The 15,484-nt window shown below is 45.5% G+C and overlaps 1 protein-coding gene across 1 annotated transcript in view; it reads left to right on the forward strand.

Annotated features, from left to right (window-relative positions):
• LOC129708954 (C4b-binding protein-like) overlaps positions 1–14,507 on the forward strand; it is a 30,205-nt gene extending 15,698 nt beyond the window's left edge. Inside the window, exons 14-17 of the mRNA XM_055655045.1 lie at positions 8,238–8,270; positions 9,056–9,094; positions 11,415–11,444; positions 13,452–14,507. Of these exons, the coding sequence (XP_055511020.1) occupies positions 8,238–8,270; positions 9,056–9,094; positions 11,415–11,444; positions 13,452–13,513 (164 nt within the window). The 3' untranslated portion in view covers positions 13,514–14,507. The remainder of the gene's footprint in view (positions 1–8,237; positions 8,271–9,055; positions 9,095–11,414; positions 11,445–13,451) is intronic.
• The last annotated feature ends 977 nt before the right edge of the window (positions 14,508–15,484 follow it).

A 15,484-nucleotide genomic window follows, 5' to 3' on the forward strand; every position in this document is an offset into this window, starting at 1 on the left:
CTGTGTTGTGTTCTCTAGTGCTCATTCTTCCCCCGCCCACCTACCCTGGCCAATACTTCCTCAAGAATTTCCTGAGGAAACCCAGCGACTTTCACCAATTTTTACAGATGCAACGTAGAAAACATCGTATCGGGATTCATCACAGTGGGGTTTGGGAACAGCTCTGACCAAGACCCCAAGCAATGGCAGAGTTGTAGATGTAGCCCAGTCCATCACACAGACCACACTCCCCACCATTGTAGATGTAGCCCAGTCCATCACACACACCACACTCCCCACCATTGTAGATGTAGCCCAGTCCATCACACAGACCACACTCCCCACCATTGTAGATGTAGCCCAGTCCGTCACACGGACCACACTCCCCACAGTGACAATAATGAACCAAAATCTAAACCCTGCTCCATCCTCGCACCCATCTATCTCCCCCCCCCCCCCCCACCCAACCTCTGTACCAGCTATCTTACCTCCCCCCTGCTCCCTTTCATAAGGAATTAGGCCATTCAGCCCCATCGAGTCTACTCCGCCATTCAATCATGGCTGATCTATCTCTCCCTCCTAACCCCATTCTCCTGCCTTCTCCCTGGTCTCTCCCCGCCACACTACACCTTGTTAGAGGATCACATTCATAGAAACATAGAAATTAGGTGCAGGAGTAGGGCCCTTTGAGCCTGCACCGCCATTCAATATGATCATGGCTGATCATCCAACTCCGTATCCTGTTCCTGCCTTCTCTCCATACCTTGATCCCTTTAGCCGCAAGGGCCCATCTAACTCCCTCTTAAATACAGCCAATGAACTGGCCTCAACTACCTTCTGTGGCAGAGAATTCCAGAGATTCACCACTCTCTGTGTGAAAAAGGTTTTCCTCATCTCGGTCCTAAAAGATTGCCCCCTTATCCTTAAACTGTGACCCCTTGTTCCTACCGACCTTGGTGTTGAAGTCACCCCAGTGGAACTTCACGTTGTCTCCTCCTGGGGAAAGGGCCCTCGGACCAAGGTTGGAGCAGAATGTATTGTACATAGAGCAGCACAGGAACAGCCCTGTGCCTCACTGCCTGTGCAGAACATGATGCCAAGAACAACTCTTTATCTGCCTGCACATACTTCTGCATATCCACGTACTTGTCCAAACATCTCTTCAATGCCACCATCATATCTGCCTCCACCACCACAGCCTCCTGCTCACTCTGGGCACCCACCACCCAAATAGAAAACTTCTGCCCCCCCCCCCCTCCTTTAAACTTTGCCCCCCTCCATCAGAAAGGTCTGCCCTCTTGTACAATCCCGGGAGAAAGGACTGTCTACCCTCTCAATGCCCCTCATTGTATCAACTACTGTTAAGCCTCCCCTCAGCCTTCAGCGTTCCAGATAAAACAATCCAAGTCTGTCCAGATTCTCCCTAATCCAAGCATCATTGTGGCAACACGGTGGCGCAGGGGTTGAGTTGCTGCCTTGCAGCGCCAGAGACCCGGGTTCGATCCTGAAGACGGGTGCTGCGTGTACAGTGTTTATACGTTCTCCCTGTGATCACGTGGGTTTTCTCCGGGTGCACTGATTTCCTCCCAAGCTCCAAAGACGGGCTGTTTTGTAGATTAATTCGGCACCGACTCGGTCGGTCAAATGTACACTTTCACATGGCCTCTCTGACCCAATTAACAGTAAGCAGTCTGGTAAACCTCCTTGGCATGCTCTTCAAATCGATCCTTCATTTTGATCCTTGTGATTAAAACTTTTAAATCTTGCCAACATAAATGCTTCTCTGTAAATGTACCCATTGTTCTTGCTTGCAGACTAGGTGTGGCTCGGACCTTGTTTGTATGTTGGTATTTGATTTATTATTGGTGCTTGTGCAAAGGTACCGGGAAATGCTGTGCGTGTTATCCAGGCTAATCATAATCTGCATGAGTAAAACCAGAGCATGCACATATACAACAGGTGGTGCAAAGAGAAAAATATCAGGGTGTAGGAAACGGTCTTTATAACATTAGCTCACACATTCATAAGTTCCCAATCATGGCTGATCTATCTCTCCCTCCTAACGCCATTCTCCTGCCTTCTCCCCATAACCCGACACCTGTACTAATCAATCTCTGTATTAAAAAATATCCTAAGGCTTGCCCTCCACCGCTGTCTGTGGCAATGCATTCCACAGATTCACCACCCCGCTGACTAAAGAAATTCCTCCTCATCTCTTTTGTAAAGGTACGTCCTTTAATTCTGAGGCTGTGGCCTCTCTCTGGTCATCTGGTGCCTCTGGTTTCACAGAGAAGAGTCTAAAGTCTGCAATGAGGCAGCTTGGAATGAGGTATCATTCTAGTCTGAAATCCCTGCTTCATCCTGTAGTCAAAAAACAAAGTGCTTCCCTCCCAAACATCTTGCCGACCTTGGAGATCTGTGAGCAGACTAAGCCGTCTGCTGCACCTTGGTATCTTGCAGATCTGCGGACACAAAGTCTAGGTCTTCCTCCTGTCTCTCCGTGTTCTCAACCCATTCTCACATCTCCTCTTCCCCAGTCTCGTTTCCTCAGACTTCACGAGATCAATTCCCTTGCTGAGATTTGTATGTTTTTGAGCAGCCTCGATTTCTGCTTCCTCATTGTCACCATGATGGTTTACAAAGCAAAAAGGCCACGTGTTCATCTGCCCTGTAATTGCCAACATCTCTCGCCAACATCGTTGACCACTGCTCCAACCCGTATCACGGGCAATTGCCTCCTTTACTCTGGAAAATGATTCGGATGAGAATGTAGATGAGTGGTTTAGTAAGTATGCAGACAACGCAAAGAGTTGGCAGAGTTGTGAACAAGAAGAACGTTGTCAACAGATGCGGCCGGATATAGACCAGTTGACACTTGTGCAGAGTCATGATTGTGTCATGTTGCACTTTGGGAGGTCCAACGCAGTAAACAGTAGGAGACAGGAGCTTGAGATGAAGTTCATGACTCCTTGCAAGTGGCAACACAAGTAGATATAGTGGCAAAGAAAGCACATCGTATGCTTGGCTTGAATGGTCGGGGCATTGAATATAATCAGGAAGTTATGTTGCAGGTGTATAAACCATTGGTCAGGCCACATTGGGAGCATTGTGTGCACTCTGGTGGCCCCATTGCTTTGGGGAGGGTGCCAGAGGAGGAGGTTTGCCGGGATGTTGAGGATGCTGGGTATTTTGAGAGGTTGGACAGATTTGGATTGTTTTCTCTGGATCATTGGAGACCTGAAGGAAGTTTATGAAATTATGAGATGTCAGTGTGGTTTGCCCAGGGTGACAATGTCAATGCACAGTCTTGTACCCAGGAGAGGGGAATCAAGGACCAGAAGACAACCTCGTGTATGAACGGTGGCATCCAATTCTCTTTCCCAATTACCTGCCTGTTTTTTGATTCGTGGAACTCAAGCCCCAGGTCTCATTTTGTTTTCATTTTTCAAAAAGAGGATGATTTTCTATCTTCTCACATGCTCCATCTTACCCTTGCACCTAACCTATCAATATCCCCGTGATGTCCCTCTCCTACCTATCCTTGTACCAACATTGATTCTGACTGTACTGAACGCAGTTCCTTCATCCCAGCCATTCATCGTAGTCTGGTTTTGGCCAGTTGATCTGTGCCCTGTCCAGACGATATCTGGACCCAATGGCCTATCTGAGAAGGATCCTACATCCCTTCCTCTGGCTTAACATTTCACGAGAACGGGTGACATTTCAGTGTGTCTGCAGAAGGGTCTCGTCACTTATTCCTTTTCTCCACAGATGCTGCCTGACCCGCTGAGTTACTCCAGCACTCTGTGAAACGTCACCTATCCATGTTCTCCACAGATGCTGCCTGACCCGCTGAGTTACTCCAGCACTTTGTTTTGATTGTATATAGGATGATATACATATACAAATAAGGGGTCGGCCATTTGGGACTGAACTGAGGAAAAGCTTTTTCACCTAGAGTTGTGAATCTGTGGAATTCTCTGCCACAGACGGCAGTGGAGGCCAATTCACTGGACGTGTTCTTGTCCCAGCTACACTAATCCCACCTGCCTGCGTTTGGTCCATATCCCTCCAAACTTATCCTATCCATGGTCTGATCACCACAGTCACAGAAGTATTCTTTGTAAAATAGCGCGTGGTTAAAGCCGAGTAAAACAGCAATTATATTTTTTTTGTATGAACTAGTGTTAATACATTTAAATGATCAATATAGTGCAGCATTAATTAGCATCTTTAGGAATAGTAAAAGAAAGGTTATGTGTTTAATTTGTGGGTAGAACTGGTAGTGCCAAGTGTACACACTTACTAGTTTGTATTCATTTGACATGACATTCATTGCAGAGTCCTGAAGGTGAAATTGAAATTATGGTACGAGGACACCAAATATTTGTTTTCTAAGTACATTGTGGTGTTGGTGAACCTTGTGCAGAACCATGTCCACCCAGTACAGAACATCCCCTTCAACCCATCATATGGATATGGATCCAACCTTTATATGGATGGGTCAAGTTTGGAGGGATATGGACCAAATGCAGGGAGATGGGACTGGTGTAGCTGGGGCATGTTGGCCGGTGTGAAGTTGGGCTGAAGGGCCTGTTTCCATGCTCTATGACACCCTGCCCAACCACAGGTGTACAGGCAAGAGCACACTGACTGGTTACATCATGGCCTGGTTTGACAACTTGGAACACCCAGGAATGAAGGAGACCCATCCATACTTTAGTTTAGAGATACAGTGTGGGAACAGGTCCTTCCACCTAGTGTTGGATTTACCCCATGGGTTAGACAGTCGGTGGTTAGAGCAATAAAGGGTTTATGGCCAGATAATGTTTGCTTAATCTCTGACTGCATTTTACAACAGATGTTATCGCACTGTTTCAGGTCATACCACCCATAAAACGTGTCTTTTGCTGTTCAAAGGAACTTGTTTCAAAGAATTGAAGTCGGTCACAAGCTCATAGATCATAGGGGCAGAGGTAGGCCATTTGGCCCATCGAGTCTATTCTGCCATTCGATCATGGCTGATCTATCTTTCCCCCTTAACAACATTCTCCTGCCTTCTCCCCATAAACCCTGACACCCGAACTAATCAAGTATCTGTCAATCTCCACCTTACAAATACCCAATGACTTGGCCTCCACAACCACCTGTGACATTTAATTCCACAGATGTACCACCTTCTCACCGAAGAAATTCCTCCATCTCCATTCTAAAGGTACGAAAGGACTGTTTCATCCAGCTTGGAAGCAGGCCTTTCGGCCCAACTCGTTCCTACTGACCAAGATGCTACGTCTAAGCGAATCCCATTTCACCTGCGTTTGACCCATATCCCTCTAAACCTTTCCTTTCTAAGCACCTGTCCAGTGATTTTTCAATGCTGTGTAGTATCTGCCTCAACCACAGTACCTCCTGGCAGCACATTCCATTCACCCAAGTTGCCCTAAGGTTCCAACTACATCTTGCCCCTCTCACCATAAACCAATGCCCTCCGTTAGTGATTCTCCTACCCTGATGAAAGGTTATTGTTTCTTGTTTTATTGTTAATCATACAACAACTTAAGAGCCATAATACTTTGTAAACAAATAATGCAAAAGAGAAGTCCGTGGTATAACCAGCGATACATTTCATAAACTATCATAGTTGTTGAGGTTAGTGTTCAAGAGCCTGATGGGTGTTGGGAAGAAGCTGTTCTTGAACATGGAGGTCACGGTTCTTGGGCTCCTGTACCACTTTCACAATGGAGGGAGTGAGATGAGAGCGTGGCCAAGGTCTTTGGTATTGGCTGCCTTTCTGAGGCTAGGCTTCATGTAGATGCCTTTGGTGGGGAGGTCAGTACCTGTGTTTATCTATCCTGCACAATATGTCTTGTGCGTTCGGGTTGCCAAACCAGGCCGTCAAGCAACTATCCATATGTCCCCTACAGCACACCTGTTGGGGTTTGATAGACGATTCTGGAAACGGGCCTTTAGGCCCATGGATTCCACAGCAACCAGTGATCACCCCGTACATGAACACTGGACGATTTTACAAATGTATCGAAGCCAATTAACCTACAAACCTGCACGTCTTTGGCAACCGGAGCACTCGGAGAAAACCCACGCAGGTCACGGGGAGAACGTGCAAACTCCGTACGGACAGCATCCATAGTCAGGATGGAACCCGGGTCTTTGGCGCTGTGAGGCAGCAGCTCTACCAGCTGCGCCACCGTGTCGACCCTATGTCCTCGTTTGATGTATTTATTATTTATAATAATGACTTTCCCAACCAGACAAAGCTAACTACCCAATAGAGGAAACGTAAAAAATCTGTCCAGTAGTTAACTTTCTTGTCCCACAATAGAGGTTGTGCTAAGATAGACACAAAATGCTGGAGTAATGGCCCTGTCCCACGGTACGAGTTCATTCCAAGAGTTCTCCCGAGTTTAAAAAAAAATTAAACATAGCGGGTACGTCGGAGCTCGGGGATGTCTCTTAGCGGCTCGTAACGTTAAAGGCAGGTACTCGAGAAGACTCGCTAACGGCAAGTAAGCTCGGGAAAACTCGTGAAGATTTTTCAACATGTTGAAAAATGTCCACGAGTACCGACGAGCGGCCATTACTGTAAATCTCCGAGTTCGAATCAGGGCAAACTCGGGAGAGCTCTTGGAATGAACTCGTACCGTGGGACAGGGCCATAACTCAGCGGGACAGGCAGCATCTCTGGAGAGAAAGATTGGGTGATGTTTCGGGTTGAGATCCTTCTTCAGTAGAGGTTCTGCTCCCGATTAGTAATTGTTTGGGCCAGTAACCGTCAGCATTGTATTTTACTTATGCATGCATTGGTTCCATAGCATCCTTCTGCACCAACTGAATACTTCCTTTCCATTTATTATGCCCCTGTCCCACTTAGGAAACTTGAACGGAAACCTCTGGAGACTTTGCGCCCCACCCAAGGTTTCCGTGCGCTTCCTGGAGGTTTTTGTCAGTCTCCCTACCTGCTTTCACTACCTGCAACCTCCGGCAACCACCTGCAACCGCACGGAAACCTTGGGTGGGGCGCAAAGTCTCCAGAGGTTTCCATTCAGGTTTCCTAAGTGGGACAGGGGCATTAACATAGAAACATAGAAATTAGGTGCAGGAGTAGGCCATTCGGCCCTTCGAATCAGGTCCCTCCTCAGTGACGGTTACAGGCATCTCTCCATACACATGTGCCGACTCTAGGATAGGCTCATGGATGTACAGGGAATGGAGGGATATGGATCTGATGCATTAGTTGTCATCACGATCGGCACAGACATTGTGGGTTGCAGACCCTGTACTTGAGCCATGTTCCATTTTAATAGGGCATTGCTTTATAGAAACATAGAAACATAGAAATTAGGTGCACCAGTAGGCCATTCGGCCCTTCGAGCCTGCACCGCCATTCAATATGATCATGGCTGTTCATCCAACTCAGTATCCCGTACCTGCCTTTTCTCCATACCCTCTGATCCCCTTGGCCACAAGGGCCACATCTAACTCCCTCTTAAATATAGCCAATGAACTGGCCTCAACTACCCTCTGTGGCAGAGAGTTCCAGAGATTCACCACTCTCTGTGTGAAAATAGTTCTCCTCATCTCGGTTTTAAAGGATTTCCCCCTTATCCTTAAGCTGTGACCCCTTGTCCTGGACTTCCCCAACATCGGGAACAATCTTCCTGCATCTAGCCTGTCCAACCCCTTAAGAATTTTGTAAGTTTCTATAAGATCCCCTCTCAATCTCCTAAATTCTAGAGAGTATAAACCAAGTCTATCCAGTCTTTCTTCATAAGACAGTCCTGACATCCCAGGAATCAGTCTGGTGAACCTTCTCTGCACTCCCTCTATGGCAATAATGTCCTTCCTCAGATTTGGAGACCAAAACTGCACGCAATACTCCAGGTGTGGTCTCACCAAGACCCTGTACAACTGCAGTAGAACCTCCCTGCTCCTATACTCAAATCCTCTTGCTATGAAAGCCAACATACCATTCGCTTTCTTTACTGCCTGCTGCACCTCCATGCCTACCTTCAATGACTGGTGTACCATGACACCCAGGTCTCGCTGCATCTCCCCCTTTCCCAATCGGCCACCGTTTAGATAATAATCTGCTTTCCCGTTTTTGCCACCAAAATTGCAAAATTAGGTTTAGATAAAGTTGTCACTTCCTCACCTACTAGTAAATATTTTAACCGTGCGTAAATTATTGTTGTAATGCTTTTGGAATTGTTGAATAATTGTATTTATTTCCTCTTTCCCAGCTGAGAATAGCCGCACCACTAGGCACACCACTCGTAAGTATTAACTAGTCCAACTCATTCAGCATGACCAAGATGCCTTATCTAACTAATCAATTTGTCCGCATTTGGCCCATAGCCCTATAAACGTTTCCTATCCATGTACCTGTCCAACTGTCGTTTAAATGTTGTTATAGTCCATGCCTCAACTACTTCCTCTGGCAGCTCGTTCCATGCGCCCACCACCCTTTGAGGGAAAAAGCTCCTCCTCCGATTCCTATTAAATCTTGCCCTTCTTGCAATAATCAATGTCCTCTGGTTCTTGATTCCCTTACCCTGCGTAAAGGACTCTGCGCATCTACCCGATCAATTCTCCTCATGATTTTTATACACCTCTTTAAGATCATCCCTCATCCTCCTGCGCTCCCAGGAATAGAGTCCTAGCCTGCCCCAACCTCTCCCTGTAGCTCAGGCCCTTGAGTCCTGGCAACATTTTTGTAAATCTTCTCTGCACTCTTTCCAGCTGAATGACATCCTTCATACAGCAGGGTGACCAAAACTGAACACAATACTCTAAATGCAGCCTCACAAAATTCTTAGTCATGTTTAAAAAAAACATTATTTAAATCTAAACAAAATGCTGGAGTAACTCAGCGGATCAGGCAGCAGCTGTGGAGGGAATGGTGATGTTTGGGTCTCTCTATTCCCTCCACAGATGCTGCCTGACCTGCTGAGTTACTGCAGCACTTTGTGTTTTGCTCCAGGTTTTTCATGCCCCCATTCTTTTGAAGCAGTTGCTTTCTGAGTTAATTGAATAATTGTATTTATTTCCTCTTTACCAGGCGCGCCAAACAGCAGCAGCACTGTGACACCCAAAAGTGGTAAGTATTTATTCTTGGTCATAGAACACAATACTCCAAATACAGCCCCTCAAAATTCTTAATCATGTTTAAGGAGCATTAGTTAAAGCTAAACAACGTGCTTTAAAATAAGCAAATTGGCTCCATGGAAAGAAGCAGAGGGTGATGGTGGAAGGTTGCTTCTTGGACTGGAGGCCTGTGACTAGTGGTGTGCCTCAAGGTTCGGTGCTGAGCCTGTCACTGTTTGTCATCTACATCAATGATTTGGATGGGGCGGGACAAGATTAGCAAGTTTGCTGATGATACGAAAGTGAGTGGTTTTGCAGATAGTGAAGATGGTTGTGAAAATTTGCAGCAGGATCTTGATCGGTTGGCTAGGTGGGCGGAGGAATGGTTGATGGAATTTAATACAGGAAAATTAGGTGTTGCATTTTGGGATGTCTAACAAGGGCAGAACCTACACAGAGAATAGTAGGCCTCTGGGTAGTGTTGTAGTGCAGAGGGATCTAGGAATGCAGGTGCATGGTCCTTGAAGGTGGAGTCGCAGGTAGATAAGGTGGTCATAAAAGCTTTTGGCACTTTGGCCATCATCACTCAGAGTATTGAGTTTAGAAATTGGGAGGTCATGTTGCAGTTTTATAAGACGTTGGTGAGGCTGCATTTAGAATATTGTGGTTCAGTTCTGGGCACCTTATTATAGGAAAGATGTTGTCAAGCTGGAAAGGGAACAGAGAAGATTTATGAAGGTATTGCCAGGATTAGAGGGTGTGAGCTGTAGGCAGAGGTTGAGGAGGCTGGGACTCTATTCTCTGGAGTGCAGGTGGATGAGGGGTGATCTTATAGAGGTGTACAAAATCTTGAGGAATAGATCGGGTAGATGCAGTCTCTTGCCCAGAGTAGAGGAAACGAGGACATAGAATTAAGGTGAAGGGGAAAAGATTTAATAGGAATCTGCGGGGTCACTTTTTCACACAAACGGTGATGGGTGCATGGAACAAGCTGACAGAGGAGGTAGTTGAGGCTGGGAATATCCCAACCTTTTAAGAAACAGACAGGTGCATGGATAGGGCAGGTTTCACCCAAAAGTGGTAAATATTTATTCTTGGTCATAGTCACACAGCGCGGAAACATTATTCTTGGTCATAGTCACACTAGCTTGTATTCCCAGTTAGCCAAGGAACTGTAATTCTCTATTTTCAAGCCCTGGCCTGCAACACTTCTGTTTCGTCTGCCAGAAGTTCGTACTTTGTTTTTCAGAGCTATGCTCTGAAACATTAACATATCTATTTAGAGATACAGCGCGGAAACAGGCCTACCGAGTCCGTACCGACCATTCCCGCACAGTAACGCTGTCTTACACATGCTAGGGACAATTTACACATACGCCAAGCCATTCAAAAATGTTCTCGAGAGACACTAGGAAATGGCATTTGGGGATAACATTAATTGTCGTTTGAAATCTTAATCAATAAAGAGGATTTGGCACAGATTAATGAAAGCAACTGGCATTGACTGAGAACAGAAAATGTTGGAAGATTTGGTGGGGCAGCATCGATGGAAGGAGCTGTCATCAAATCGGGTTCGGTAAAACTTGTCAGAACTGGGAAAGTGATTGATGAAAAATGGTAGGAAGTTGGATAGGGCAAAGGGAATATCTGCGATAGGGTGTAACTCCATTAAATGGTTACTGTAGCATTTATAATGCAAATTATTTTGTGTTACTTGAGGCTGGGCTCTGTGTCATGGGCTGTATGAATGGAGAGAGAAGGTTAAGCCAATATCCCCTGTGGGGGCTTGCTACATACATGGCCATTCGGATGCAAGTAGAGAAGGCAAGTTACCTAACCTTGGCACATTGAGTGTTGAGTCTGGAAGGCTACAATGTGCTTGGTGAGTGTGGCCCCATGATGTAACAGGGCAGGAGTGTAACAGTGCAGACAGCTGGCAGTGAGGGTGGTGAACACTAGTGGCAGGGAATAGAAGATCCAGGGCACCTGTGTGGACTGAACACTGGCATTGTTCAGAGCGATCACCTGGTCTGATTTGTCCCAGTGTTGGAGAGACAGCATTGTCATTGTACCTGTACCTCACCTTGGTCTTGGATGGAGCTGTTCTCAAACCAAACTGTGATGCATCCCAAATAAATGCCTTCTACGGCGCATCTGTAGAGGTTGGTGAGAGTTGTTGGGGACGTGGCAAACTTCCTAAGCCTTCTGAGGTAGAATAATGAATTCCATATAATTCAGCTGCCATGTTCAGCGACTGATTTATCAATGATGCTGAGCATTGTGTTAGTTCATGGTGTGAACAATCAACTTAATATTATTTGTTTAATCCGCAGATAAAGGTGGTTCAGCTGGCACAAGTGTTGGTGAGTAGAACGAACTTGCCTGTTCTACTTTTCTTTCCAAGAGTGAATTGGTTAAACTGGAATACTTTCTGAAACATGACCTGAAATTTTAAAACAAAAAGTGGTAGTATTTGGAAACAATTCTAAATTCACTACATTTTTAGATGTTATGTGAATGACACTGTTATTTAGAAGTTGCATGGTGACTTTTTTGTAAACCAGCATCTCCAGTTTCATATGTGCACATCTCTCTCCATCATCGCATGAGTATAGAAGTTGTGAGGTCACACTGCAGTTGCATAAGACATTGGTGAGACTGTGTTTAGAGTATTATGTTTAATCACAAGGTGGATGTGAAATCTCACCTGCCTGTTTCAGTGACAGACACCCGCCGCCAGTAGATGAAGACACCCCCATCTGTCTCCCCCTCCTCTCCCTCGACTCCCCCACCTTTCCCTCCCAACTCCAGTCCCGTCCCGACCCCCTGGGAAACTGAAGGGAGCAACAATTAACTGCTGCCTGCCTGCTGAGTTAAAGAGTTCCCACGGTAGTAAGACGATGTTAGTTGCGCCCAAGTTTAAATTTCCAACGTGTGTTTCAGAGTAAATCAAAAACTGTCTGAATCAGCAAGTTAGACACAAACTGCTGGAGTAACTGAGCGGGCCAAGCAGCATCTCTGGAGAAAAGGAATAGATGCTATTTTTGGTCGGGACCCTTCGGGATGATTGTAGGGGGGAACTGGAAGCAAGAAAAGACCGGGACAAATCAGGGCCAACAACAGATGACCTCAGCAGGGTATTTTGAAGAGGGGTCCCGACCCGAAATGTCGCCTAACCCTTTCCTCCAGAGATGCTGCCTGACCCACTGAGTCACTCCAGCACTTTATGTCTATATTTGGTTCCCTGATATGCCAATTGTTGGCTAGGGATAGTGTGATCCCAAGAGGGAACCAGCGTTGCAAACCTTGGACTGGTTAACCAACATTTACTGCATGGGGGAGGGGGGGGGAAGGGGGGAGAGAGAGAGTGTAAGTTACCTAAAATTAAATAATTCAATGTTCATAGTGAACACTGACACAAAATGTTGGTGTAACTCAGCAGGTAAGTCAGATCTAGGAAGAAAAACATAAAAAGCTGGAGTAAGTCAGCGTGTCAGGCAGCATCTCTGGAGAAAAAGTATAGATAGCGATTCGAATCGGAACCCTTCTTCAGACATCCTAATCGGAATTGAGTCTGAAGATGTGTCTCGTCCCGAAACATCACCTATTTTTCTCTGGAGATGCTGCTTGACTCGCTGAGTTACTCCAGCTTTTTGTGTCTGTCTTCGTTTTAAACCAGCATGTGCAGTTCACTCCTTTACACGGGTCTCTGGAGAACATTGATTGGTAGCGTTCCGGACCCTGCTTCGGAAATGCATCGATCGCTGGTCGGCGAGGACTCCGAGCTGTATCTCTCAAAGAAGTACATGTGAAAAATTTCTCACGAACCATAAAAATGCGGGACCTTTCAGTAAAGTCCCTTTTAAAGATTAGTTATTTTCTTGAATCTCATTAACATAACTCATGAATAAGTTGATGTCCATATGCGGATGCAAATCTTTATTTTTTTAAATTCAATCCCACAGAAGACAATTTTTACTCACCTTCTGTCCCCTCTGTCAAGCTTCCGGGTTCACCGTTCGCAGGAGTTCCCACGGTACACGCAAGAGTCAGTACGGATATCGCACTGGCCACTACGTGCATATAATGTTGCAATATTCAACCACAAGTGTACAAGTCACTCTTGGAGAAATTAAAGCTTGTTTGAATTTTCTCCCGAGTCACCAAGTTACACGAGTACCTGCCGTTAGCGCCACGGTGGTCCACGAATGCCGTACGGTTTTGGCAAGAGGTTCCCACGCTGTTCAACTTTGGTTAACTCTTGCGTCAAGTCGCCGCGTGAAAAAGGGGTTTAAATCTTCAATGCTTGTGTCACCATTTCCATTTGTTTGATTTTTTCTTTTCCCTCTCTCTCTCTTGTTGACTCGCAGGACTACAACATATACTGTCGCTGCTCCTAACTGCAACATTAATATTCTGCCTTCAGTTATAATTGAAGCTGCCTGAAGAGCAAGAGAAGGCAAACTCGTTGATTCTATGATCGCAAAACCCCCATTAAACGCCTAGATCAGTTTCACAAGAAACTGTGCAAAAACTTATTGTCTAGTTTGATTTTTTTTTTTAACAAAGTAGTGAAACCTTTGCTGTCTGGCAGCTCAGTGATGCATTGCAGGGGTGAACGTTTAGCAGTACAGCTGGTTACCTTTCACTGGCCCCTGGTTACCATGCACTGGCCGCTAGTTACCAGGCTCTGGCTGTAGGTTACTAGGCACTGCGCATTGGTTAGTGGTCACTGGCCCCTGGTTAGTGGTCACTGGCCGGCCCTTGGTTACTGGTCATTGGCCCCTGGTTCGTGGGCTCCGGTCGCTAGTTACTGGGCACCAGTGACATTGAGAACAAGCTGCAGGATGGAGTTGTGCAGAGTGGAACACCGAGCTAATCTTTTCCAATATGGAAAAATATCAGTGCCAGCCAATAGCTAAATTAATTTCAATAATATATTGGTAAATATGTTGCCGTGAAAGAAAATACTTAATTTAATTTAAATTATATTTATTTGTTAAAAATATCTTTAATCTGCCACAGCTCCAGAGATGGGGTTCAGTCCCAACCTCTGGTTCTGTCAGTGTGGAGTTAGCACATTCTCCCTGTGACCTCTCAGTTCCTCCCAGTGCTCAGGTTTCCTCCCATCTCCCACAGACCGGCAGGTTGGTTGGTCAGTCGGTCACTAAGTTGACCGTGAGGTGTAAGGGGGGAGGGGGATTTGATGGGACATTCAAAAGGGCACAAAGGGACTGAGTGGGAAACCAACTCAGCATCAGTGATCCAAATGTCAATATGAAGAATGTAGACTGTGATTTTGTATTGTAACTTCAATTATTTAAACCTGTTAGTATTAATCAAATCATTACTGTGCCATATTGTATGAAAGATGAAGTTGTATTCTTATATTCTCTATGCTTATGAATTAAATTAAATAAAGCAGATATGTTGTCTAAGCTTAAATTATTGTCAAGTTGACCTGTGGTGTTAAATATTGAACACATTTATAAGCCATCATGAAAATTGGGATAAGTTTATCACTTCTGAGGGTAAGTTGTAAAAGTTATGATTTATATAACAGGATGGTAATTGCATTTTCACTGTCATTTATACATCCATTGTCCACAAAAACACTGTGGGAAATCAATGGTTGGTCTTGAGTGACTGGGTGTGAGGGTTTCATTGCTGAAACTTCCATTCACAGGGGTTGGGACTACAGAGGAAATCTGTCTGAACCCATCATTCCAACAATACTGTGCAAGCCACCCCCCCCCCCCCCCCCCCCAAAATTTAAGGGGAAATTTTTCCCAAGGCCATGACATATCCACACAGACAGGAGAATGGGATTGAGAGGGAACGATAGATCAGCCATAATTGAATGGCAGAGTCGACTTGATGGGCCGAATGGCCTTATTCTGCTCCTCGAACTTTTGAACGTACACACTGTCTCACACATTCATGCTACGACAACCAGCCCATGAATGCAAAGGAAGGGACAAAGAATTTGTATTTTGCATGAGCACTCTTGCCTACATTACTTGCAACTTTCTAAGTACCTGTAATATGAGAAAAGGGTAGGCTAGGACTTTATTCTTTGTAGTGCAGGGGGCTGAGGATGATTATATAAAAGATAGACACAAAGTGCTGGAGTAACTCAGCGGGACGGGCAGCATCTCTGGAGAGAAGGAATGGGTGACGTATTGGGTTGAGACTCGTCTACAGACAGCATTTTGTGTCTCTTCAGTTTAAAGCAGTATTTGCAGTTCCTTCCTACAAATGACTATGTGGAGGTGTATAAGTTCATGAGGGGAATAGATAGGGATGTACAGAGTCTTATACCTAGGGTCAGAGAATCGAGAACTGGAGGACATAGCTTTAAGGTGAGTGGGGAAAGATTTAATAGGAACCTGAGAAGCAGTTT

The sequence above is a fragment of the Leucoraja erinacea genome, chromosome 24 (assembly GCF_028641065.1).
Source record: "Leucoraja erinacea ecotype New England chromosome 24, Leri_hhj_1, whole genome shotgun sequence".
In the NCBI taxonomy this organism is placed as follows: Eukaryota; Metazoa; Chordata; class Chondrichthyes; order Rajiformes; family Rajidae; genus Leucoraja; species Leucoraja erinaceus.